Raw genomic sequence first — 26,055 nt, forward strand, 5'->3', positions numbered from 1 at the left:
GGGTGACTTCATGCCTATGGATATCCAACAAGGTCTCACAGGCGTCTATAAATGTCCAAATCAGGATAGTTTCATTTGGTTTATCAAGCCACATATCATTCTATAACATAGGGGCTTCTGGGAGGTTCTTTCATGAAGAGCATCAGAACCACTTCCAAATTCAGAGTATCTTTTATTTGACTCACTACCAAAATGAGTTATTTCATATATCATTATATTCTTATATTATATAATTATATTGAGTTATACCAGCGGTTCTTATGCTGCCTATCGTAAATTTCCTATTTCCCACTTATGAAGGTGTGATTACGAGCTTGTCGTATTCAAGTGCTTTAATGTCGGAAAGAATAAAATGTTGCATTCCATTGTTTGACAATCACACACTCTAAAAAAAATGCTGGGTGAAATATGGACAAACCCAGTGGTTGGGTTAAATATTTAATTTTTCATTAAAATTTTATCTAGTCATTTTAAAGCAATAGTTGAGTTAAATAAACATTTAACCCAAATGCTGGGTCAAAACAACCCAGTTGCTGGGTTTGTCCATATTTCACCCAGCGCTGGGTTGTTTTTAACACAGCATTTTTTAGAGTGTATAAACATTCACTGCGCTATACATGCAGTTTGCTGACAATTCTGGAATCACTATACCCCTGCATTGTTTTGAAAGTTAAACAATTGTATCAACATATGTAGCCTATATATTCTATATCCTGCGATTCAAAAGAGGATGAGAGGTACAGAGAATGGATCAGATAATTTTTATAGAGAAAGACTGCCTAGTTAAATGTTTAGCCATGTCACTACTGATTTTTGAACTAATCAATCATGTTAACAACTTTACAGCACTTATTGTGAATTTCACTAACAGTGTAGTGGGGATGCTTTGTGAAAACATCTAGGCTAAAAAGTTTATTATAGATATAGTAAGACAGAAACTCACCTGTTCTCTACTCATGTTGGTCTGCTGTATTCCCTGAAAAGGTAAACAGGTGTTTCGGGTCTCGAGAGACTAGCGTAAATTGACCAACAGCGCCATCTGCTGTTTTTGGATTGCATTTGTGAGAAAATCCGCCTGCATCCGCCACATTTGTGAGAAAATCATGTCACATTTCGTCATAAAAAGGCAAATGAGTCTCACAGTTGTAACACACAATACATATTTGTCCATACATCTGCATTTTCTCTCAGATAGTTTTGTATTTGCAAATCAGTTTGCGTTTGTTTGAAAGTCGAGTTTTTCTTTGCAAAGCAGATTGTGTTTATTTGCAAAACACTGGATTTGTTTGATGATTATTGGCACAAAATTCGCTCCATACACTACAGCTAAAGTCTATTAGTTTGCGCTGCAGCGTCTCTATGTTGACCAGCATGTTGTCCATCTTGATGTCATTGTGGAAGATGCCCCGTTCAATGCAGTGTTTGGCTGCAAGCACCGCTTGCCGCATTAAGCCACGTGCCACAGATTCATCTAGGCGACTTCCATGGCGCATGGTAAATTCCAGCAAGGTCTCACATGGATGCGGATATTCCATAACTATGACGAGCTGATGTGGCTGATCAAACCACTCTATCATTTGTACAATGTAGGGGCTTTTCGGAGGTGCGCACACCATCACATTCATAGCCACTTCTGACAGTAGAGGTTTCGTAGATCCAGGCTAAAGAAACATATTTGACAAAAGGTTAGCTTCACCTTTCACTTCTATGTGTAATATTGACATTGAGATACAGTAGAGTCTAAAAGTCTGAGAGCACTGTTGAAAATGCTTCTACTTGTTACTGTTATCCATTACAAATGACACTATCGGCAACACAGTTTTTCTAAATTTTAAACCTTTGTTTCTAGATTTTCAATGTGTTCACAGACTTCTAAACCCAAATGTGCAATGAATGTAAACAGTACTTATTAATATAGATATATACAGTATTTATTAATATATTGTCTTGCCAACTTACCACATTAATAAAGTTGTTCCAGGGCTTCTTAGGTAGAAATTTCATAGCAACCTGCAAAGAGACAAATAGTTTTAAACATGTTTGATCAAAATAATCTGCAGTTATCTATATGTTAAAATTTCATAAAAAAGGGAAAAAAAGTATGGAACATAAAAAGAGAAACAAAACAAAGACAAAAGTAAAAGAGACCAAATGTTTTGAAAATAGAGCAGGAGTAGTTTACCTTCTGGCCACTGGATCTGCGAGTCCCCTCATACACAGAACCAAAGCCTCCCTGTCCCAACTTCACTCCCACATCCTAGCGGGAGGAAAATGATGCTGAAAAAAGAAAACATGCAAAAAGAACAGGTGAGCACTACTTTCTTTTGATTATCTTACATGAACTCCAAAAGGCAGACAGAAAAGTTATTCAAATAATGTCGCTCTTATAAAATGTATTACATGCATTAGGATCACAGCAAATTATCTAAGAGCAGACTATAAAAGGCAATCAGGGAACCAGGGAATAATGCCATACAAAGAAGCATGTGGTTCAAACAACTATGTCCACTAGAATGCCACAGGCTTAATTTTGAAAACTGAACAAGGAATTAGATACATGTCAGGAGCATAAATAATTTATACATAGTAACATATATGAAAAAGTTAATTAAAAAAATACAGCTATGTTATGGAAGTAGTGACAGTAGACTAATAATGACAGCAGACTCACCTGCAGTTGGCCAAAAAACAGATAGGATTGGGACAGGTTTTTGTTTAGAATTGTCCAGATCAGTCTCAGGTGTCAGCCTGCAGCTGGAAGAACCAGAGGCAGATGATGGCTCGGGATCAGCCAAATCCACAGCAGGTGTCAGCTCAAGACTGGAACCTGGGATGGGTTTCAGCTCAGGAACATCCAGACCCATGTCAGGTGTCAGCTTGAGACTGGGTAGACTTGGGACAGGCATTATCTCCTGACTGGATGGTCCTGGGACAGACATCAACTCAACTACAAAACCAGCTAAACCTGGGTCAAATGTTAAGTGTGAATCGAGGCTGAATGGACCTGGCTGGGAATCAGGTGGATCCTGGTTAGCCGTGACTGTCACCTCGAAACAAGATGGACCTGGATCATTTCTTAACACCCACAAGGGGCCAGATAGTCCTGGCTGGAGGTCCACTGGATCCCAGTGAGCTATTGGCTCAACGCGACATGAATCTGGGGCCAAGGAGGGAAACTTAACAGTCCTCCATGTTCGCTGGAAGAATGCTTGGATGTCTTTCTTCTTCCTCATTTTGCTTTGTTTTTCTAAAAACAAAGAAAAAAAGAAATGGAAAAGGAAAATAAATTACCACCAGTAACTGTAAGTCATATACTGAGGCTAGACATCATGAACAAAGAAGAACACTGGGTGAATACATTTCGGCGGGACAATTGGTAAAGTGGTCCACTTAAGCTTAATCATCTTGCTAAAGATCCACATTAAATTAATTCTAAGCTTGTATGGGATGTTTTAGCTCCGAAATTGGGGGCATGTCATGCTACGTTTTTGTATTTTGTCCCTTAGAAATAAACATTATATTAATTAAATGATAAAAGTAGTACTAGATCCTCACATGCTACATGTAAATACTGATAAATTTCAGGAACATAAATACAAACTGGACACAAATGTAAAACAGCAGCCAAAAGGAGAAGTAAAAATACAACTATAATAAAAGTAGTGACAGTAGACTAATAATGACAGTAGACTTACCAACAGGTGGCTCATAACCAGATTGACTTGGAGCAGGCATTGGCTCATTATTCACTTTGGATGGGCCAGGGACAGGTGATGACTCCAGATATGTTGGCTCAGCATTAACTGTCAGCCAACCAAGGCTGAGTAAAACTGGCTGGAGATCTGACATATCCCGCTGAGCCACTGGGTCAATGGTAAATGGATCTGGAGCCACTTTGTTGCCCCTTTGGCAACAGAGGGCAGCACGCTTAACAGCCCTCCATGTTCGGCGGAAGAATGAACAGATGCCTTTCTTCTTCCTCTTTGTTGATTGTTGTTCTAGAAAAAAGAAAGAAAGAAAGAAATATAAAAGTAAATAAAAATTAGAAACCGTAAGTCAAATACTGAGTCTAGACAGTAAGAAGAATACTGGGTGAATACAGATGTTAGATGAGACAACTGGTAAAATGGGACACGTAAGGGATAATCAACGGCTAGCTGTGCATTAAACGATTTGAATGCACGACGTGGAGGCGAAGAACCGCCGGACGCGCAGCAGAACGCGAAGTTTATGCCATGGTCATTTGCCAGCATTCACATATTAAAGATGTTAATAATATTTGCGCTGCAATATTTGACCGGAACGATAAAAATGACGGTTATTTTCGTTTGTATTACTATTTAACTGTAACTGTATGTTACTATGGTTACCAATGTTTATAGGAAGCGCATTAATATAGAACGTGATTAAACTGACCTGGAACTACCTGTGCGGTTCAACGAATTTAATCAACACCTGCCAGCCAATCAGAATCGAGCATACAGACAGACCATGGCATAAGTATGTTTAATCATCTTGTGACTTTCTCATAATGAAAGAATATACATTAAGTTCAGTATAAACTACAAGGGATGATGCAAAGAAAAACTTGTGGTTCTGACATTTTTTGATGCAATCTTGACACTACATTTCACTTGTTGTTTAAAAGATAAAATACAAAATAAATATACTGAAAAATAAAATCAACCATCCTAAACTAGAATTAAATTAGAACTATATCCATCAATTCCCCATGCTACATGTTGAATATTATAAAAAGTATTAGACATTAAGTCAGGAGCATAATATTATTTAGGCATAAGTGTAAAAGAGCAGATAAGTAGGTAAAATGAAAGTCCCAAAAGCAGATTAAAATTGACTGTAGACTCACCAAGAGCTGCTTCAAAACCAGATGGACCTGGGACAGGCGTTATCTCAGAATCCAGTGTGGATGGACCTGAGACAGATGATGGCTTGGGCTCGGTTGGATCCACGTCGGGTTTAATCTCGATACTGGATAGACTTGGTACAGGTGTTACATCAAGACTAGATAGTCCTGGGACATTCATTGTCTCAAAAACCAGTCTGGATAGACCTGGATCCAGTGTTAACTTTAAATCGAGACTGGATGGACCTGGGACAAGCGATGGCTCTGGATCAGCCTGATCACTGTCAGATGTCACCTCAAGACTGGATGGTCCTGAGAACGATGATGCCTCAGGATCAGCTGGATTGGCGTTAACGGTCAGCTCAATACCAGATGGACATGGATCGATTGATAATGCCCATTCAAGACCAGATAAACCTGGCTGGAGATCCGCTGGATCATCGCATAGAAATGGGGGCAATATGTCCCCGTAGCAACATAGGGTGCAAAGCTTTATAGCCTTCCCTATTCGCCGGAAGAATGAACGGATGCTTTTTTTCTTCCTCTTTTTGGCTTGTTTTTCTTAGAAAAGAAGAAATAAAGAAATAAAAAGGTAAAATAAATTACTACCAGAAAATGCAAGTCAAATTCTGAGGCAGAAACCATGAAGAAAGAAGAACATGGGTGAATACAACGGTAACACTTTAGAATAGGGAACACTTATTCACTATTAACTACGACTTTTCCCTCAATAAATTCCTAATTTGCTGCTTTTTAATAGTTAGTAAGGTAGTTGTTAAGTTTAGGTGTTGGGTAGGATTAGGGGTGTAGAATAAGGCATTAATATGTGCTTAATTATTACTAATAAATGGCTAATATTCTGGTAATATGCATGCTAATAAGCAACTAGTTAAAAGACCCTAAAATAAAGTGTTACCAATACAACTAAGTGAGTTAGTGAAGTGTGACACTTAACTTACAGGTGTACTGTATTAGATTAAATTACTAACGTTATATGTACAAAGTCCGATTTTTTCTAAATTTTTACTATTATTAATTCTATTTATTTAGCCTACAGTTTTCATTTATGTTTTATCCTAACTTGTTTGGCTGTTCTCCATCGCGGCTGCCGCAGGAGACGCCTCTTGTTGTGAAGCTGTTTTTCCTCCAGCTGTCTGAGAGCCACTCAACATCAGCTGAGCATCTGCTGACACTGAACTGCTGGAGTTGAGCTCCACGGACTCAAACGCAGGAGAAACGCGTGTTGATATGGTGTAACGCTGTCAAACTTGCTGAATATTTGTCGACCGTCTATCTGAATAGACTTTGAGTCTCTACTCAGGTGATAGTCTTCGCTACTGCTCGGATTCTCACTGAACTTCAGAGCGCGCGGTGTACAGGTGATACCGTGTGACGTCATAATCTACCGACATTATCGAGGGGGGGGGGGGTTCATTTATTCGTGTGCGGCTTATAATGCTGTGTTTTAGCGTCTCGGTTAGCAGCCCGTATTAAACTGTACCTGTATACACCCAGGGGGTGACTGTGATAAGCCGTTTCAGTCCAACAGAGTGCGTTTAATGCAGTGGAGAGGTGCTTTCCTCAGCGCATAACATAACATGTCCATGGCATTTGCGACGCCATGAAAGAAAAGCTATTTTCTTTGCGGAAGACAGAAGCTCAAGTACTTTTCCCCAAGAAACTCATTCTTGTGATTCTGATTCAATTTTTTGGAAAACCCAATGGGGAGATTATGTTAGAATCGGTCAGGTGTTGCCATTCTCATTAGCAAATTTAAAGAGGATGTTTTGGAAACAGATAATGGAAGATGTATTAGGCTATATTGAGGCTAACAAATAATTTTTTAATTCATATGGGCCCGCGAGGTGACATGGTCTGTTCACTCAGTTTTGTCGTGGCCTCGAGACATTTGGGAACGACATTTTTATTGTGGACTACGAGTTCAATGCGTAAACAAACCTGCGTGACCATAGCAACCCGGTATTACCAGAGATGGATTCATTAATATTTTATTTAGAATTAAGAAAGTATTATATTAATTATTATAGAAATTACATTATTAAATTATTACCATGACTACCGGACTGTATTACGTGCCATAGTCAGCATTCAAATGAAGTTTATCATGAAATGTTACATAAAATAAAATAGGTCCACAAGAAATTTTTTTTATCTATCCCAGTCTTGTAAATCCATTAACTTATCGTCGTAAAAAAAAATATATATATATATATATATATATATATATATATATTCAGGATTGGCCTGCACAAATTTAATGCATGATTCCTAATTGCCATTTGATTCTAACTTATAAAAACAGTCCACCAGAACATGAATGGGGGAGGATTTTAATAGATTGTGCACAAAAACATAACATTTGCAATTATATACAGTAAAGTCATTAATAGAAATACCATAAACACACTGTTGAGGTTACCGTGACTTTGGTTTTGATGATAATGCCCTTGCATTAGCCCTATATTGACCATCATTTAGCCTAATACCTGTCAATAAAACAAAACACACAGTAACAATACATTGTGGAGCATGGTCAGGGGATTGATTACAGTAGTTATCAAATGACATTATTATATGATGTGATGTGATATGATATGATTTGAATCAATACTTACAGCAGTGTCTCTAGTTTATTTAGTGGATTTTCTTTTAAGACAGAGAGCAGCTTTAAACCTCTATATCCTAGTTTATTCCCCAACAGATTGAGTTCTCTCAGGTGTGAGGGGTTTGATTTCAGAGCTGAAGCCAGAACAGCACAACTTGTATCTGTGATATCACAATCCCACAACCTGCAGAACAATGACACTCTCAGACTCACATATAATGGACAGGGTAATTTCACACTGAATAAAATTAAAAATTAAAAATTCCAACTAAAATTGGGCTTTGTTAAAATGTTAAGATTGTCTTTTTTCAGTTAGATTGATATGTACGGTCTTACTTTAGTATCTCCAGTTTGCAGTGAGGATATTTCAGTCCAGCAGAGAGCAGCTTCACACTTCTGTCTCCAAGATTATTCGCAGTCAGATCCAGTTCTCTCAGGTGTGAGGGGTTTGATCTCAGAACTGAAGCCAGAGCAGCACAACCTTCAGCTGTGATATCACAATCACTTAACCTGCAGAGAACAATATGTTTACATGCACACCACAAAAAACGGTTCTTGCGAGAAAGCTGTTTAAGACTTGAAAGCATACATTTATACCCGGATTTTAGAATTTGAATGCACTTTAACATTTATAATACATATTTTGAGTTGTCACATGTGTCCACCAATCTGATATTCACTACTGTAATGAATATGAATGTAAGTTTTCAAAGGGAACATGCATAGTCAAACACTTCTGGGAGCTCTGCTGGCTGCTAGCAGTTTAGAATTCTAAGAGCAATCCAGCTGCATATATAAATCAGCAGTTACAACCTTAAGGCATTTTAAAATACCAGATGCGGAGGTGCAACATAGTGCATGAACAAACCTGCCTTTATGTTTTAAAAATATTATTTGGCATATACCATTGCCAGCCAGCGTGCAAGTGCTGAATTCAGTTCTCTTGCGCAGTTTATTGCACTTTTAATAACTTATTAAGCAGATCCTTTTTTGGTAATTTACCCATGTTTTTTATTACTCTAACATGTCAATAACTTGACCGCTGATCAGTAAATGTCATTGATAAATGAGCAATGTGGACTCAAAAATTGACAGTAACACTTTACGTAAAGCCTTTATATATAATGCATTATAAAAGTAGTTTTAATGCATTAATTATGACTTGTAATGCACCTTATAAGGCATTGTACAATCTCATGAATAATTGTAATCACAGTTAATACATTATAACACTTATCAAGTCATTGTTACACTATGCATTTGGTTACAATTATTTATGATAAGACATAATGTATCACAATGCACATTACAAATAATTATAATGCATTATAGCCTTTAATAACCCTGTATAATGCATTATACATAAAGGCTTTAAGTAAAGTGTTACCAAAACTGCAAAGACAAAGAGATTTTACTGAAGTAAAATGACAGAAAAAGGTTAAATATTTTCCCCCCTAAATGTGTGCTAAAATTAATGACACACCAAAAAAATCTTATGAGAATAATGTATCTTTCTTTTTTTTCATTTGTATGTGGTTTGTCTTCTTGATGGTCACTATGACACCTGTTGTAGGTGTATGATTTGGGGATTCTATGAGTAAAAATCTGATATTTCCAGTCACATTGTTCATTATTAAATTTGCCAAAGTCTGGGGAAAGTCTACCATTTTTAAGTCCAAGTGGCAAAGCCCTTTGCTGTCTTCAAAGAACATACTCCAGTACCAACTGTTTGCCAGACAACTTGTTAGGACACGTAGTATCATGGACTTCATCAAGCACCAGTAAGCCAGGAAGCTTAAACTTGACTGTGACTGGATCCTCCAGCAAGATAATGATCCAAAGCACACCTCCAAAAACAATACAAAAACTGCTCAGTTACCAGAAAATCAAGGTTTTGTAATGGCCATCTCAGTCTTCCGACAGAAAAACTGTGGGATGAAAATCTCAAAATCTGAGGGATCTAGAATGGTATGGGTTCTGTGTGGGTGAATAGTACCAGATCACTTGCCATGTCGTCTCCCCTCTTAGCATGCATTATAGGAGAAGACAAAGAGGAGGTACACTAGCAAGTGAAGGGGTGCCAATAACTGTGGTACACATTCGAGAAAAAATTATTTGTTTAAATTAAAAAGTTAGATGTTTTTGAATATTTGAATGACAGACAGAATGATTAACAATACAAACATTTGTCAACAGCCTGTTTTGCTCACATTTACCAAGATTTGCAGAGGGCACTGCATTCAGTCACATATTGGCAAATTTTCATTTACATTTTTATGTTGAGATTAATGTATGAACTCACCTCAGTTTCTCCAGCTTACAGTGAGGATCCTTCAGTCCATCAGTGGTGACAGTGGTGTCAGACCTCCATCTCCTAGATTATTCCCAGTCAGATCTAGTTCTCTCAGATTTGATCTCAGAGCTGAAGCCAGAGCAGCACAACCTTCATGTGTGATATCACAATAACTCATCCTGCAGAGAACAATGGCATGCTTCACTCTCTTAGTTCAGCAGGAACTACTGAACAACCACAGAGAGACAATAATATTAAATCCCTAATCTGTGTTAGTTTTCATTTGCTTTACTGTGTTAAAGGAAAAAAATAAATAAATCATCCTTTACTCACCCTCATGCCGTTCCAGATATATATGACGTTGTTTCTTCAGATAAACACAGGCAAAGACAGCTAACCAGAAGCTATGATTTATAGTTAAAAAAAGTTATAATATATAGTTATAATATATATTTTTTTTTTCTTACAAAACCTATGATTTAATCCACCGTACATTTTTGAACCATCAGCTTGCCATCATTTCCATTATGAAGTCTTAGAGATGCATTCTTTTTCTAAAAAATATTTTATTGTTTGTGTTTATCTGAAGAAGAAAAAAAAAAGCAATATACATCTGGGACAGCAGGGGGGTGAGTAAAGGCTGAGAGAATTTTCATTTTTGGGTAAACGACAGTGATCTGAACAACATGATCATAGACCCTTAATGTATATAGCCGTTTGCAGTTAAGATTAATGTATGAGCTTACGTCAGTTTCTCCAGTTTACAGTGAGGATCCTTCAGTCCAGCAGCAAGATGTGTCAGACCTGCATCTCGTAGATTATTCCATGTCAGATCCAGTTCTCTCAGACGTGAGGAGTTTGATTTCAGAGCTGAAGCCAGAGCAGTACAACCTTCATCTGCGAAGCCACAATGACTTAACCTGCAGAACAATGACACACTCTTCACTCTTTTAGTTCAGCAGGAACTACTGCACAAACACAGAGAGATTATGATATTAAATCGTAAATCTGTGAAGATTTAATGTTTTTGTTACTTGTTATCTACTTTTGCTTTATTGTGTGTAATGCTGCCTTCACGTGCTATCGGAATTATCTAAACGGAAATTAGGCGTGAACGGCCTCTCAAGTCGTATTTAATACTGGGAAATTCAGAAATAATTTTGATACCAGAGTTTCTGAGTTGGGCGGGTCATAAACTTTAAACATGGTGGAGGGAACAACCATTGCTGTTCTCACAACTACATCCCTTTGTCTTGTCTCTAAAGTAGTATATTTATAGGCTAGATATGAACGATCATTCGAAGCATATTGTATGTTTAATAAGCAGTGAAATAAGCATGTATTTGACCGAAATTCCAGAATTGTCAGCAAACTGCATGTATAGCGCGGTGAATGTTTATATGATTGTCAACCAATGGGATGGTACATTTTATTCTTTCCGACAATAAAACACTTGAATACGACACGCTCGTAATCACGATTTCATAAGTGAATATTTCCAATAGCACGTGAAGGCAGCATTAATGCAAATTGCTATGAACAGAGCAACATACTGTCAATAGGTCGTTATAATCAGGGGTGTCCAATCCTGTTCCTGGAGGACCACTGTCCTGTAGAGTTTAGCTCCAACCCCAATTAAACACACCTGAACCAGCTAATCAAGGTCTTACTAGGCATACTAGAAACTCCCAGGGCCTGTGCTGAGGCAAAACTCTGCAGGACAGTGGTCCTCCAGGACCGAGTTTGGACCACCCTACTTAAAATAATGATTCTTGTCTCATTTGAGATTAATGTATGATCTTACATCAATTTTTCCAGTTTACAGTGAGGATCTTTCAGTCCATCAGAGAGCAGATTCAATCCTGAGTCTTGTAGTTTATTTTTAGACAGATCTAGTTCTCTGAGGCGTGAGGGGTTTGATCTTAGTGCTGAAACCAGGGCAGCACAACCTTCAGCTGTGATGCCACAATTACTCAACCTGCAGAACAATGACACACTCTTCACTCTCTAAGATCAGAAAGCAAAGACCAGTTTAACAGTGGGCTTCATCAACAATCATAGCGATTACAGTGGTTGCAACAACCATAAAATTCAAATGTACAATGTGTTACAGAGCAGAAACAACAGTATTAATATCTCTGCAAAATAATAATAGTAAATTATAATTCTCCAATGTCTAATGCAAACATGGTTGCCTCATTTGTGGTGAATGTTCCCTCACTATATTTTGTACAGATTTTTTTACAATAACGTTCTAGAATGTTTTTAATTGTTTGCTGATATTTGTTAACTGTACTGTGTCTGTGTTTGTCAAACAGACAAATAGTACAGTATGTCATATTTTATACTTGAAGAATAAATGTCTCATCAATGTGTAAGATCATGTAAACACCTCAAACAAGGTTCCTTTATTGGACAATGGTTTTGGGAAAATCCAACAAGAACAAATGGCCAATTTAGTATACGTACAAAAGATTTGGCAAAATTCATTATATCTGAGAGTTAGAGAAAGTCTTACTGCAAGGGCAATAGTTGAGGTCTCACAGACAATATAATGTAGGTGAAATTAGCATCTTAATCTCCAGTTCACTCTTAATGTGGAAAGGAAGAGGCACTTAAGTGTGTCTTTTGTCTAAAATAATCAGGCAAAATTGCTACTTACTGAGCTGATCTGGAGGCTTTAACTACGGGCAAGAGCTTCAGAAGTACTTCATCCGGTGCCATGTGATCTTGACTTTGCTCGCTGCTTGTGTATTTACTCAAATGAAACTCGTCTAAATGCTTGGAGGTTAATAAAACAAATACAACAGCTGACCACTATGATGAGGACAATCTTGTACTTGAAAGACCTCCAGATCTGACACACTCCTGGACTTCATTCACAAGAGAATGATCACCCAGTTCATTTAAACAATGGAACAGATTGATGGATTTCTCTGGTGATGGATTCATTCTAATTCTTGTTTTAACATACTCAATCGTTTTCTCTTTGCTGTACGAGATGTTTCTAACATGTGACAGGAGGACTTACAAAAGTGTCTGATTGGACTCTAGAGAGAGACCTAAAAGAAATCTGAGAAAAAGGTCCAGATGTCCATTCCTACCCTGTAAAGCCTTGTCCACAGCTCTCTGGTGCAGGTCAAAGATTGTGTGACATGTGAACTTGTGTGCATGTTTTGAGCTGAGGTTTTCATTGAGCACATCTCTCTTGTACAGCAGGAATGAAAGCAGCACATATAGAGCTGCTAGATGTTCCTGGACACTCAGATGAACGAAGCAGAAGACTTTCCCCTGATACAAGCCCAACTCCTCTCTGAAGATCTGAGTGCACAATCCTGAGTAAACTGATGCTTCTGTCTCATCAATGCCACACTCGCTCAGGTCTTCCTCATAGAAGATCAGGTTGCCTTTCACAAGCTGCTGGAAAGCCAGTTTCCCCAGTTTTAGGATCATGTCTTCATCCTTCACGTTCTTCTCATAGTCCTTCTCATGTTTGATGCTGGTCTGAATGATCAGGAAGTGTGTGTACATTTGAGTGAGAGTCTTGGGAATCTCTCCACTCTCTGCTTCCTCAACATCTTCTCCAGAACAGTGGCTGAGATCCAGCAGAACACAGGGATGTGGCACATGATGAAGAGGCTCCTTGATGACTTCAGGTGTGTGATGATCCTGTTGACCAGACTATGATCACTGATTCTCTTCCTGAAATATTCCTCCTTCTGTGGATCGCTGAAGCCTCGCACCTCTGTCACTCGATGGACACACTCACAGGGGACGAGATCGGCTGCTGCTGGTCTGGAGGTGATCCAGATGAGAGCAGAGGGAAGCAGATTCCCCACAATGAGGTTCGTCAGCAGCACGTCCACTGAGGCTGATTTACTCGCTTCACACAACCTCACATTGCTCTGAAAATCCAGAGACAGACGACACTCATCCAGACCATCAAAGATGAACAGCACTTTATATTTTTCACTGGATATTTCCATTTCTTTAGTATCAGGAAAAAAGACATAAAGAAGATCTGAAAGACTGAGTGTTTTGTGCTTCATCAGATTGAGCTCTCTGAAAGGAAGTGGAAATATGAGCTGGACGTCCTGATTCTCTTTCTCTTCAGCCCAGTCCAGGATGAACTTCTGCACAGAGACTGTTTTTCCAATGCCAGCGACTCCCTTTGTCAGCACAGTTCTGATGGGTTTGTCTTGTCCAGGTAAAGGTCTAAAGATGTCATTGCATTTGATCGGTGTGTCCTCTGTTGCTGCTCTCCTGGATTGTGTCTCAATCTGTCTAACCTCATGCTCATTACTGATCTCTCCACTCACACTCTCTGTGATGTAGAGCTCTGTGTAGATCTCATTCAGGAATGTTGGGTTTCTTTGCTTTGCTGTTCCCTCATACAGACACTCAAACTTCTTCCTCAGATTTGATCTAAATGTCTCGAGGGCTTTGGCATGTTGAGGGTCATGGCTGTAAGATTAAAATAACAAATTATTAGAATATGTTGTATATGCATATTTTATAATAGAGACATACTTCATACAGTATATTTGATGACTACCAGTTCGTTTAAAGATATCTTTCTTTAGTATAGGATGTTTAGGTTTTTTTTATTATTTTTTTTTATTATGAAGAATGTGATTTTATATTATAAATACTGTCATATCATCAGAAAAGTCTGTTTTTTGGATAGAATCAAATTGCAGGACAGTCAAGATGAATCAAAAAGGTCTTTATTAACAATTATGTGTAACCCTATAACTGGCCAAAACACTGAAGTCCAGGGCCCATATTCACAAAACATTTTATCTTACCACTAAGAGTTCTCCTAAATAGCAGTAAAAGTTTTTTAGCTAAGAGTTTTCTCTTAAAACCAATTCAGAAAGCTGTCAATAATTAAAGTATATGTTCAGCTAATTGTCAGCCTTTTACATGTATGCTTCTTGTAAACAATTAGTGAATATGCATATAAACAGCCTTTTAATTAACAGAGTGGAATAATCATGGCTGATAGTAAGACATGCAAACATAAAAGAAAACCAAACTGGACGCAAGAAGAGCTGTTACTTCTTGCCGAACTGGTTAATGAAAGCAAGGATATAGGGTAATCAAATGAAAATTGTCCCCGACAAGTTCTACAACAGTCATAATACCCCCGCGATTAAGGCGATATACCAACGGTGTCAAACTCAGTTCCTGGAGGGCCGCAGCCCTGCAGAGTTTAGTTCCAACCCTGCTCCAACACACAAACCATGCATTTAACACCCTTGCGATTTAAGGATAGTTTGTAGTTCGGTCTTAGTGACTTAGGAGTCCTCTTCACTAGTCCTAACATTTCACAGATGTAGGAGGTAGTTTTAGTGCTAAAATGCTTTGTGAAATACTCTTAGAGCAAAAATGTAGGAGTCCTAAATTTAGGACTGGCACGCCCATTATTTTTAAGATTTTGCAGTGTAAGGCTCATCGCTTTCCACTGTAAATTGCATTCATTCCTATTGCGTGTCTGAGGACGAGGGGGCAGGAGAAACAATATTTTGATTTTCGGACTGCAGTTCACATTTTAACTGCTAGCTGTCAATATTACATACTGCACCTTTAACAATCAAACAGATGTACGCAACTAACCAAACAAACTGACCAAAGGACCACTCCAGGACAGAGCATGCAAGGCCAATTTAAAGTGGAAGAAATCAGATTGTTAACCAGGAGGTTAGACATGGTGAACCATGTGCTCAACCAAAACAAAATGAAACATGACATGGAGCACAGGTACAAACAGACTAGATAGAAGTGACAAGAGTCTTGGCCCTATGCTCCAAGTACAACACCCACAAAAGACACAAAGAAACATGCACCCTCCCGCCAGCTAAGGTCACTGAATGAGCGATGCTGCTTCCCAGTGAGGCAAAAAGTCACATCTTTTCTGCAAGCATTTAACCACCCCACACTCTTAAACCAATGCACCTGCTTACTAATCTAGTTGTCAAACAGACCTGGCATTGTGAATTACAATTACTGTTGGCTCCTTGATAAATTACCTTTGTTCCTCTTTTGTAAATCGCTTTGGATAAAAGCATCTGCTAAATGCATAAATACAAATGAAAATCTAAACCAAAAGAGCAAAACACAACATAAACCTAGAAAACAGGAAGAATAAACATGTGTGACAACACACTGACAATAATTCAAATCAGACAAATTAAAACTGTCAAGATCCTGGCACTATGTAAGTCTTTTTGGATAAATTAAAAGCATAGTCAAATGTATACATGTAAATATAAATACATGTCAATACATTTTAACACATTATTTACCTTAACCAAAGATCAGTATATCAACTAAAGTGAAGTGAAGGATCCATTGACTTGTCACTCTTCATGAACCCACAGCTGGATGCTAGCGAGTACGGTCTGTGAATTGACATTGAAAAAAATTCAATGTAATTGATACGCACTCTTCTTATATTAATTCACTAATAATTGATAGTTCTGGTAATTAAATAATTTAGACATAACAGCAAGTGCAGCTGTTATAGTGTTCACATCCACATCCAAGCTGTTAATTAAAGTGCCCCATTATGCTTTTTTGGTAACACTTTATTTTAAGGTATGCTTGTTACACGTTACATGTGCTTACTAATAACAATTAATTATGCATAATTACATGCAAGTAACCCAAACCCTAACCATATAGTAAGTACATGTAGTTAATTACTATCACTCAGTACTTAAATGTATAATTACACTGTAAGAAGTACAGCTTAAAATAAAGTGTAACCCTTTTTTCTCAGATATTACCTTTGAGGTAGTAAAATTACTGTTTATGAATTTAAATGTTCCACAAAGTGCACAACAAATGGAATTATCATGAACTGGTTTCTGTAATTCCATCCTTTCTGCACAAACCTACATAGGTTTGTAACAATTTTGCATAATGGTCTGTTCGCAAACAACGTGTACTTTCACCTGCCCTCAAACACAGTTTGTGTTGTCGCCATGTCAATGTCAAAACCCACGATGTCAAAACCACTTTGCATGTACTACCAAAACATGAGGAAGTTAAGAGTCAGTAACATACATTAGTTATGTAAAGGAATTACACACTTATAACATCTTATCTACAATGTACGGCAAACTAAATAAAAACTTACCATTGAGAAATGTCCTGCTTAACTTGTGCTTGTGATAGTGGTTTGGGTTGATCAGCTATTTCTTCCATTGTATCATTGCCTCAAATTGATAGGCCCAATCCCATTTTAGCCCTTCCCTTTTCCCCTACCCCGCCGTTTCGCACGTTCACCTGAAGGGGTAGGGGTGTTTCGATTCTCTTTTGGTTGGAGGGGTGGGGTAAGGTGAAGGGCTAGATAGCCCTTCAAACAAAGGTTTTTCGGGACCACACTACAAACGAAGGAGTATGAATTATCTCAGCATAAACCAGCAACAGTGGCAACATGGCTGCACGAGCGAACAAAAAGACACATAAATGTACACATTTTTGGCATTAATAAAGATTAAATGAATTTAATGAAATGTAATAATTTGTTTTATGTGAGTTCATATTTACGGTCATGTTATTCAAATAAATGTTTGCAAAATATCGCTGAAGTTTGCTAACGTCATATCATTACTGACTGCATGATAGTGCCACAACATATTTTCATTTCTGATCAGGGCTGTAAACACCATAGACATTGAGGGGGGCTAGTCCCCCCAATAATTAGAAATCGCTAAACCTTTTTCTCCAATATTGCCAATTCGAGAGAGAGAGAGTGAGAGGAGTGTACGTGCGTCTGTGCCTCTCTTTTTACAATGAGTGAGTTTAACGTTACTTCAAAAACAGCGATTTTATCCTCTCGTTGCTGGAAAACATAATGTAGCGATTCAGTATTTAAACTGTTATTAATAAAAGTCGTGGGGCAGTGTTGACAAGTTTCTTTGCTCCTGGTTGTGTGAGCTGCGCATTCTCCTATATATGTGTTTGTGTGTGTGTCAGTAAGCTGTGCATTAATATAGAACGGTAATTAAAGTCTCTAATGCACACCAGTATAGGTGTATGACGTATGATGATGTGTGACAGTATAGTAGCGGTGTCCCAATTCTTAGGGGAATATTTTCACCCCTACCCCTTAGCACTCTGTTTCAAGGGACAAGGGGAAGGGGTAGGCATGGGGTAGGGGTAGGGGTAGGGTAAGGGGTTCTAAAATAGAATTGGGATTGGGCCATAGGAAAACCCACGCCATCATTACTGTTTGCATCAATGTGTATACAAGTGTTGAGGAAGCCTCCACAACTGAAATTCAGATATGGTAATGGGCGTTTCGATTTTTAACCAAACAATCTGGGCCATCTAACCAATCAGAGCACAGCAAATGTGCAAAAAGGAGGTGTTTCTAGAGATCAGATACTTGAATTAACAATTTTAGGCACTGGGACAAAATAGGTGTTACTGAAATGTACACTGAACAAAATTATATTATAAACGCAACACTTTTGCCCCCATTTTTCATGAGCTGAACTCAAAGATCTAAGACTTTTTCTATGTACACAAAAGGCCTATTTCTCTCAAATATTGTTCACAAATATGTCTAAATGTGTGTTAGTGAGCACTTCTCCTTTGCCGAGATACTCTATGCAGATGAGCTTCCCTGAGACGGTTTCTGACAGTTTGTGCAGAAATTCTTTAGTTGTGCAAACCGATTGTTGCAGCAGCTGTCCGGGTGGCTGGTCTCAGACGATCTTGGAGGTTAAGATGCTGGATGTGGAGGTCCTGGGCTGGTGTGGTTACACGTGGTCTGCGGTTGTGAGGCCGGTTGGATGTACTGCCAAATTCTCTGAAACGCCTTTGGAGACGGCTTATGGTAGAGAAATGAACATTCAATTCGCGGGCAACAGCTCTGGTGGACATTCCTGCAGTCAGCATGCCAATTGCATGCTCCCTCAAAACTTGCTACATCTGTGGCATTGTGCTGTGTGAAACTGCACATTTTAGAGTGGCCTTTTATTGTGGCCAGCCTAAGGCACAACTGTGCATAATCATGCTGTCTAATCAGCATCTTGATATGCCACACCTGTGAGGTGGATGGAGTATCTCGGCAAAGGAGAAGTGCTCACTAACACAGATTTAGACAGATTTGTGCGCAATATTTGAGAGAAATAAGCCTTTTGTGTACATAGAAAAAGTCTTAGATCTTTGAGTTCAGCTCATGAAAAATGGGGGCAAAAACAAAAGTGTTACGTTTATAATCTTGTTCAGTGTATGTTATGAGAAAATAAATTTTGCATGACTGGATGTATATAAATATATAGTAACCTCAGGACCTTTAAAATAAATTTTAACTTTAACTTTAAAATTGCATAATAAGGACACTTTAAAATCTTCATCTGAAATTCATTGCATACTTGCACTGAAGATCCTTTACAGCATTCTTTTTTGTTTCAATATCCTCCTAGGACCCAGGAATAGACTTCTCAGCTGTAATTCTCCGCTGTAGCGTACATTATATTTTAGTGAATTTCTGACATCCTGCATGTCACAGTTTTAAGTCTGGATGTCTTGTAAAGAGCACATTCAGGGCTTTTCAGAGATACCAAATATTTTATCAATGACCACGCTCTCTCCTTAGTCTTTAAAAGTGTCTGAAAATGATTTAATGATCAAATTTAACACTCATGGAAATATGATAATATTTCGTAATTATCATTTTAATCTGACTAATTTTTAAATGGTCATAACTCGGATTGGATTGAATCCAAGATGGCGGCTCGTTAGTCTGTTGGTGTTTGTGCACTGTTGTTTCATTTTATTTATTTTCTTCTAAATGGACTGTTGTTATTTTAAAGTTCAGTTTTGGAAGGTTATTGATCACTTTAACTTGATTCTCAACGCTAAAATCACTTTAATGCGATCCTTGGTTACTCAGCGTGGATGCGTTTGTGAACCGCATTGAATCTGCCTGATAGTAGTTCAATGCTTTGGGATTGGAGCTGGTCGTCTAACATTTTGACTTCGTTTGTCTGGAATACGTACTTTGTAACGGCTATTCTGTTGCACCGCACTGAAGCACTGGATCTAAGTCTGGACTAAAGGGAGAAGCCTACGCGGTCAAGGGAGATCCATGTTTGCTGCAGGTGTTCACGGATTGAGCATCAGTGAAGGCGGCATCGCACGTCTTTGACCCGAGATCCGTGTTTGTTGCGGGTGTCCACGGATTGAGCATCGGTGACGGCGGCATTGCACCTTTTACAACTCTTGGTTCGAGTCCCTTGGTAAGGGCTCGTTTGCTGTTGCCTAGCTGTTGGGGTGTTTTCATCGGTTCGGCGGCTTAAGTTTGAACAGTTGACTACTGACGGTCGTGTGAGAGAACCCCGGAGAATTCTTGGCACGTTCTGCTTCGTTCTACAGCCTTATCCGAACTTTACATCTGGGGACTTTGGAGGATAATGTGGCGCCTAATAACTGCATGCATGTTCTTAGCGGGTCTACTCATCTGGTTGCCTAACCAAGTTCACATCAGAGACAGTAGGTCTGTTTACGATTCATCCTTAATGTGCAATTTATCATCTGCACATGTCGACAGTTGGATACGCAGCGGACTGTCTACAGACATTGTTCCGTTCAAACAATATTGTTTTAAGTTGTATTTTTTGATTTTTATAAATGTAGATTTTATAAGTTGTGCGCTAACTAAGGAAGCAAACTACTGTATTAATTATTCTCTCCATGTGGGTCCAATTATAAGAAATGATGTAGTAAGTAAATCTGCTAGACGTAAGAGCTTTATATTTCTTATGCTATTAATATCTGGAAATGTACTGCCAAATCCAGGTCCATATAATAGATGTGCTCCAACTTTTTCTACTCCAACTGAATTAAAATCTAGGTCAGGCTTGGGTTTTATCCATGTCAACATTCGTAGTTTGTTACCTAAATTGGATATGGTTAATATCTGGGCAAGAAATACAAATGCGGATGTTATAATAATATCAGAATCTTGGCTCAACAAAACTATTTTAGACAAAGAGATCAACATCACTGGTTATAATGTTTTTAGAGCTGATAGACCAAAAAGGGGTGGGGGTCGTAATTTACGTTAAAGAATGCTTTGAGACTAACATGCTACTCTCAGAATCGATAGTTAAACAGCATGAATTATTAGCTCTTAATTTGTCTGTGTCAAAGACATGTCAACTCACTATAGTAGGTTTTTATAGACCTCCATCGGCTACTAGTAATACTTTGACCTCTTTGACGAATTCTCTGGCCTCCTTGAATTATAAAGAATTGATATTAATGGGTGATTTTAATTTAAATTGGTTGCTTCCGGTATCTGATGGTCTCAAAGCATTTTGTGATACTTATAATCTTTTTCAATTGGTAGATTTACCAACAAGACCTAACTTGAAGTTTCCAGAAAAATCCACATTATTAGATCTTGTTCTCACAAATGCCCCTCATAAATATTCTCTAGCTTCCGTATTTGCAAATGATATTAGTGATCATTGTGTTGTTGCAGTAGCAAGAGATATAAAAATGTTTAAGCAGAAACCACGAATTATCACCAAACGCTGTATGAAACACTTTAATATACAAGGTTTTTTATTAGACATTGCTCAATTTGATTGGGAAAAATTACATTAATCCCAGATATTGAAAGTACTTGGAAATATTTTTATGATAATTTCATTCTGATTATTAATAAGCATGCTCCTTTTAAAAAATTTAGAGTTAAGTGCCGGGATAATCCGTGGTTTTCAGCCGCACTGTCTGACCTTATTCATGAGCGGGATGCTGCATGGGCTAAGGCCAGACAAACTAACTTAAATCCTGATTGGTTGTATTTTAAACAGCTTCGTAACAAATGTACAGTTATGATCAGAAAGGCAAAAGCAGAGTATTTTCTTGATAAAACGGAAAAATCAGCAAATGCGAGTAAGTTCTGGAAAAATATAAAGTTTCTGACTGGTAATAGATCTGTTTCAGGTCTTCCCAATTGCATAACGAAGGATGGTATTAAAATAATGGATAAATTACAAATGCTCAATTGTTTTAATAGCCACTTTACTGAATCAGGGTCATTGTTTCAGACTAATAATTATACCACTGTAACTTCTGAATTTCTTAATGCAGAGCAGCATCTGTGTACAACAGAGTTCGTTTTAATCATATTACTACTTCTGATGTCTGCTCTGCACTACAAAACTTAGATGTGAATAAATCGTCAGGTCCTGATCTTATTGAACCATTGTTTTTAAAATTAGCGGCTAACATTATTTCACATCCATTGACATATCTGTTCAATCTTTCCCTAACAACTAAGGAAATTCCACAGATTTGGAAGTCTGCTTTTGTTGTTCCTCTGTTGAAAGGGGGTGACCCTACTTTATTAGATAACTATAGACCTATTTCGAAGTTATGTATCTTGTCAAAACTTTTGGAAAGTCTTATCAGTAAACAATTGACACAGTATTTACACTCTCATAAACTTTTGTCTATCAACCAATCAGGATTTCGTAAAAAACAGAGCACTATTACGGCTGTTTTAAAAGTTTTAAATGATATTGTGAGGTCCTTAGATGGAAAACACCACTGTGCATGTCTTTTTATCGATTTAGCTAAGGCATTTGATACAGTGAACTACAAGATTTTGTTAGATAGGCTCAGAAGTGTTGGTCTATCAGACAATGTAGTCTCATGGTTTAATACTTATTTAAAGGGAAGAACTCAATGTGTGCAAGTGGAAGGTATTAAATCAGACTTATTGAAGTGGGTACGGAGTCCCCAAGGATCTGTATTGGGGCCATTACTATTTATTATATATATAAATTGTTTAGACGTTAACATTGATAATGCAAGGTTCCACTTTTATGCAGACGACACTGTCATTTATTGCTCTGCTCCTACAAAACAACAAGCTTTGGGTGACTTACAATCAGTGTTTGATATTATTCAAGCAAGGTTTTTTACTTTAAAGTTGGTCTTAAATGTTGAGAAAACAAAATTTATGTGGTTATCAAACTCTAGAAATTCTTCGGATAGTCCCGTCGTTCTCCGAACTTTGCAAGGGAAACTGATCGCATTAGTGTCAGAGTATAAGTACCTGGGCATCATAATTGATGATACACTACGTTTTAATACATATATCAATTATTTGCGGTTAAAGTTGAAGAAGCGGCTAGGATTTTATTTCAGAAATAAGTCTTGCTTTTCATTTAATGCAAGGAAGAGGCTTGTGTCTGGAACTTTTTTACCAATTCTTGATTATGGGGATGTGGTGTATCAGAATGCCTCTTCTTATCTTCTTGCCTCTTTGGAAGCTGTGTATCATGGTGCTTTAAGATTTATTACGAATTGTAAATTTTCTACACATCATTGTATACTTTATAATAGAGTTGCCTGGTCTTCACTTGCTGTTCGAAGGAAAATGCATTGGTATTTACTGATTTACAAAGCTATTCTGGGTTTTTTGCCATCCTATCTCTGTTGTTTGATTCACCAAAAGTAGTTGTTAATTATTCATTGCGTTCTCAGTCTTTTTACAGTCTTCATGTACCTTCAGCACGAACTAATTTAGGTAAAATTGCATTTGAATATGCTGCACCGTCAGACTGGAATTCTCTTCAAATGAAACTCCGGCTAAATCAGTTGGTGTCTCCTTGTAAATTTAAAACACTTTTGCGTGGAATAGAAAATGATTTAATGATTTGCAAATGCTTTTAATGCTGTAATATTTTATTGTTGTGATGTATTGTTCTTTGTTGTATATGTATTTGTATAACTGGGCCGCCTATCTTGGCCAGGACACTCCTGGAAAAGAGATTTTTAATCTCAGTGAGGTTCTCTCCTGGTTAAATAAAGGCAAATAATAATAATAATAAATAATAATAATAACTCAACATCTCAGGAAAATGTTATGGGGTTTCAAATCAAAACTTTCTGTTATGAAACAGGATATCAATTTCATACATGTCCACTGTAAAGGAAACCAGGACCCAAAGCATGTTTATTGCACATTTTGGGACACAACAAATTAATTTTAATATTCCTATGAAATATTAGATATTATGAAAATCTTGCCAATTATTACTCCCATTATTACACTTCTTTTTTCATTAAATGTTGCCCCAAGAACACATTAATATGCAAATTAGATACAGCGTATAGATACATTGTATGTAATGGGAAAACCCTCTTATGGCCATTTTACACACATACTGCATGAAGCAAAATGGTACATCAAATCATTCTGTATCTTTCATAACATAGTTTGGTATAAAAAAAAAAAAAAAAACCTGAAACCTAAAAATTTATTGGTGATTAAAAAACCCATTGTTTTTTCCTACTCGTGTCTATTCCTTTCATTTTTTTTTTTTTTTTATTCATTTCATTTTATTGAGTCCTGGTGTCCTTTACAGAGGACATACCTGTAGCATAACATGAATAAATTATCATTTTTCAAAACTGGTATTTTTCCTTTTTTTCTTATGCTCAATGTAACAAACAATGTAATGACATGAGTATATATATATATATATATTTTATTTTATTTTATTTATTTATTTATTTTTTCTGGGTCCCAGGAGGATGTAGATGTAACATGATAAACAGTTTAGTACAGCATTTACCTAAACCCACGATCAGTGTGTCCACTAAAGTTACGAGGAGGTTCCATTGACCCGTTACTCTTCATGGACACACAGCTGGATTCTGGTGGGTCTGGTCTGTGCATTGAAGATGAAAACAAGTAAATGTTATTCACACATTCTTAAATTAATCACTTTTGTAATGACTGAATGTTCTTGGTAACCAAATTATTTCATTAACATGTATTATGCTTTTGGAGACATAACAGCAAGTGCAACTGTGTGTTAACATCCACATATCAGAGCTACAAATTACATTTTTCATTCTGAAATGCATTGCATACAGGCACCGAAGGCCCTGTACAGCACTGAATTTGAACAATTCTTCCTTTGTTTCAGTACAGATGTAACAAGATGAAAGTACAGCATTAGTACAGCATTTACCTAAACCCACGATCAGTGTGTCCACTAAAGTTACGTGGAGGTTCCATTGACCAGTTACTCTTCATGGACACACAGCTGGGTTCTGGTGGGTCCGAGCTGTGCAGTGAAGATGTAAACAACAAGCGAATGTAATTTACATACCCTTATATTTAATAACTGCAAGTGCAACTATTACACATATTTACATATCATAGCTGTTAATTAAGGTCTTGCAATTAATGTCTTCTGAAAGGCAATGCATACAGGCAGTGAGGTCATTCCCTTGACAATAAAAATTAATACAGCATTAATAGTGAATAATTCTGTGTTTCAACACAGAAAATGTCATAAGATAAAGGTTTAGTGTAGGTTTACCTTCCTTTAGGTAGATCTTTATCATTGTGTCCACTTAAGTTATGTGGAGGATCCACTGACCAGACACTCCTCGTGGACACACAGCTGGGTTCAGATGACTTTGGCCTTTGCATCTGGACCACACTGAAGCAAAATAAGAAGGGAATTTAGTATCAGATACTGTGATAATGATTGACTGTTGATTAAGTGAATATTTATGCTAAATGAAAGTTCACTATCAGTCATATACTGGAAAGTTCAGGATTCGTTTTTCATTGGAAAAGTCTACTGCTGGCATTTACCTAAACCCAAGATCAGTGTGTGCACTACAGTTATGTGGAGGATCCATTGACCAGTGACTCTTCACGGACGCATAGCTGGGATCTGTTGGAGACTTAACAGCAAGTGCACATCTACAGTACATATCAGAGCTCTTATATTCTGAAATGCATTGCATACAGGAACCTTTTATTCTGTTTCAACATAGATGATGTAACAAGATAAATGGTTTAATAGAAGTTTACCTAAATCAATGATCAGTTTGTCCACTAAAGATATGTGGAGGATCCATTAACCGGTCACTTCTCAGTGACACACAACTTCAACTGGACTGAACTGAAACAAAACATGAAGGGAAATTAGAATTCCAATGCTAAATTAATTATTCTACCAAAAGTCATTTTCAGGAAACTGCAAAATGCTGCCATTTGTGCATGAATATCATATTTTAACCACTTTAAAATCTTAACCTAAAAGACCAAATTTTAAACATGATGATACACAAGGTTAGATATTAATATTAATTACCAAAGACATTAAAACATATTACAGTATGTGTCGGATATTTTATGGCAAAGTTTTAAGGTTGAATGTAAAAGCAAAAATGGAAACTAATGGCCTTAACGATCAAATATAATAA

The 26,055-nt window shown here is 37.4% G+C and overlaps 1 protein-coding gene and 1 pseudogene across 2 annotated transcripts; both read right to left on the reverse strand.

Moving 5' to 3' along the window:
• Positions 1-556: 556 nt before the first annotated feature.
• On the reverse strand, positions 557-6,575 carry LOC131522148 (uncharacterized). Of its 2 annotated transcripts, XM_058747433.1 has the most exons (7): positions 6,369-6,575; positions 4,871-5,428; positions 3,696-3,998; positions 2,672-3,247; positions 2,183-2,277; positions 1,960-2,010; positions 557-1,661 (listed from the first exon to the last, which is right to left on the reverse strand). In XM_058747433.1, exons 2-5 carry the CDS (start codon positions 5,046-5,048, stop codon positions 2,258-2,260), a joined length of 1,077 nt encoding a protein of 358 aa, XP_058603416.1. In that variant the 5' UTR covers positions 5,049-5,428; positions 6,369-6,575; the 3' UTR covers positions 557-1,661; positions 1,960-2,010; positions 2,183-2,257. The 2 variants fall into 2 exon arrangements, with proteins under 2 accessions (XP_058603416.1, XP_058603415.1); XM_058747432.1 differs by lacking the exons at positions 557-1,661; positions 1,960-2,010; positions 2,183-2,277 and having other exon boundaries at positions 2,492-3,247.
• Positions 6,576-7,499: 924 nt separating this feature from the next.
• LOC131522002 (NACHT, LRR and PYD domains-containing protein 12-like) lies at positions 7,500-25,737 on the reverse strand (annotated as a pseudogene).
• Positions 25,738-26,055: the final 318 nt, after the last annotated feature.

Source organism: Onychostoma macrolepis, chromosome 16, assembly GCF_012432095.1.
Source record: "Onychostoma macrolepis isolate SWU-2019 chromosome 16, ASM1243209v1, whole genome shotgun sequence".
Lineage (NCBI taxonomy): Eukaryota > Metazoa > Chordata > Actinopteri > Cypriniformes > Cyprinidae > Onychostoma > Onychostoma macrolepis.

Coding starts and splice junctions, on each gene's coding strand:
- LOC131522148 (XM_058747432.1), bottom strand. CDS start 5,048: ATGAATGTCCCAGGACTATCTAGTCTTGATGTAACACCTGTACCAAGT. Junction 3,999..4,870: donor TGGTTTTGAAGCAGCTCTTG/GTGAGTCTACAG, acceptor TCTTTTTTCTAG/AACAACAATCAACAAAGAGG. Junction 3,248..3,695: donor TGGTTATGAGCCACCTGTTG/GTAAGTCTACTG, acceptor CTTTGTTTTTAG/AAAAACAAAGCAAAATGAGG.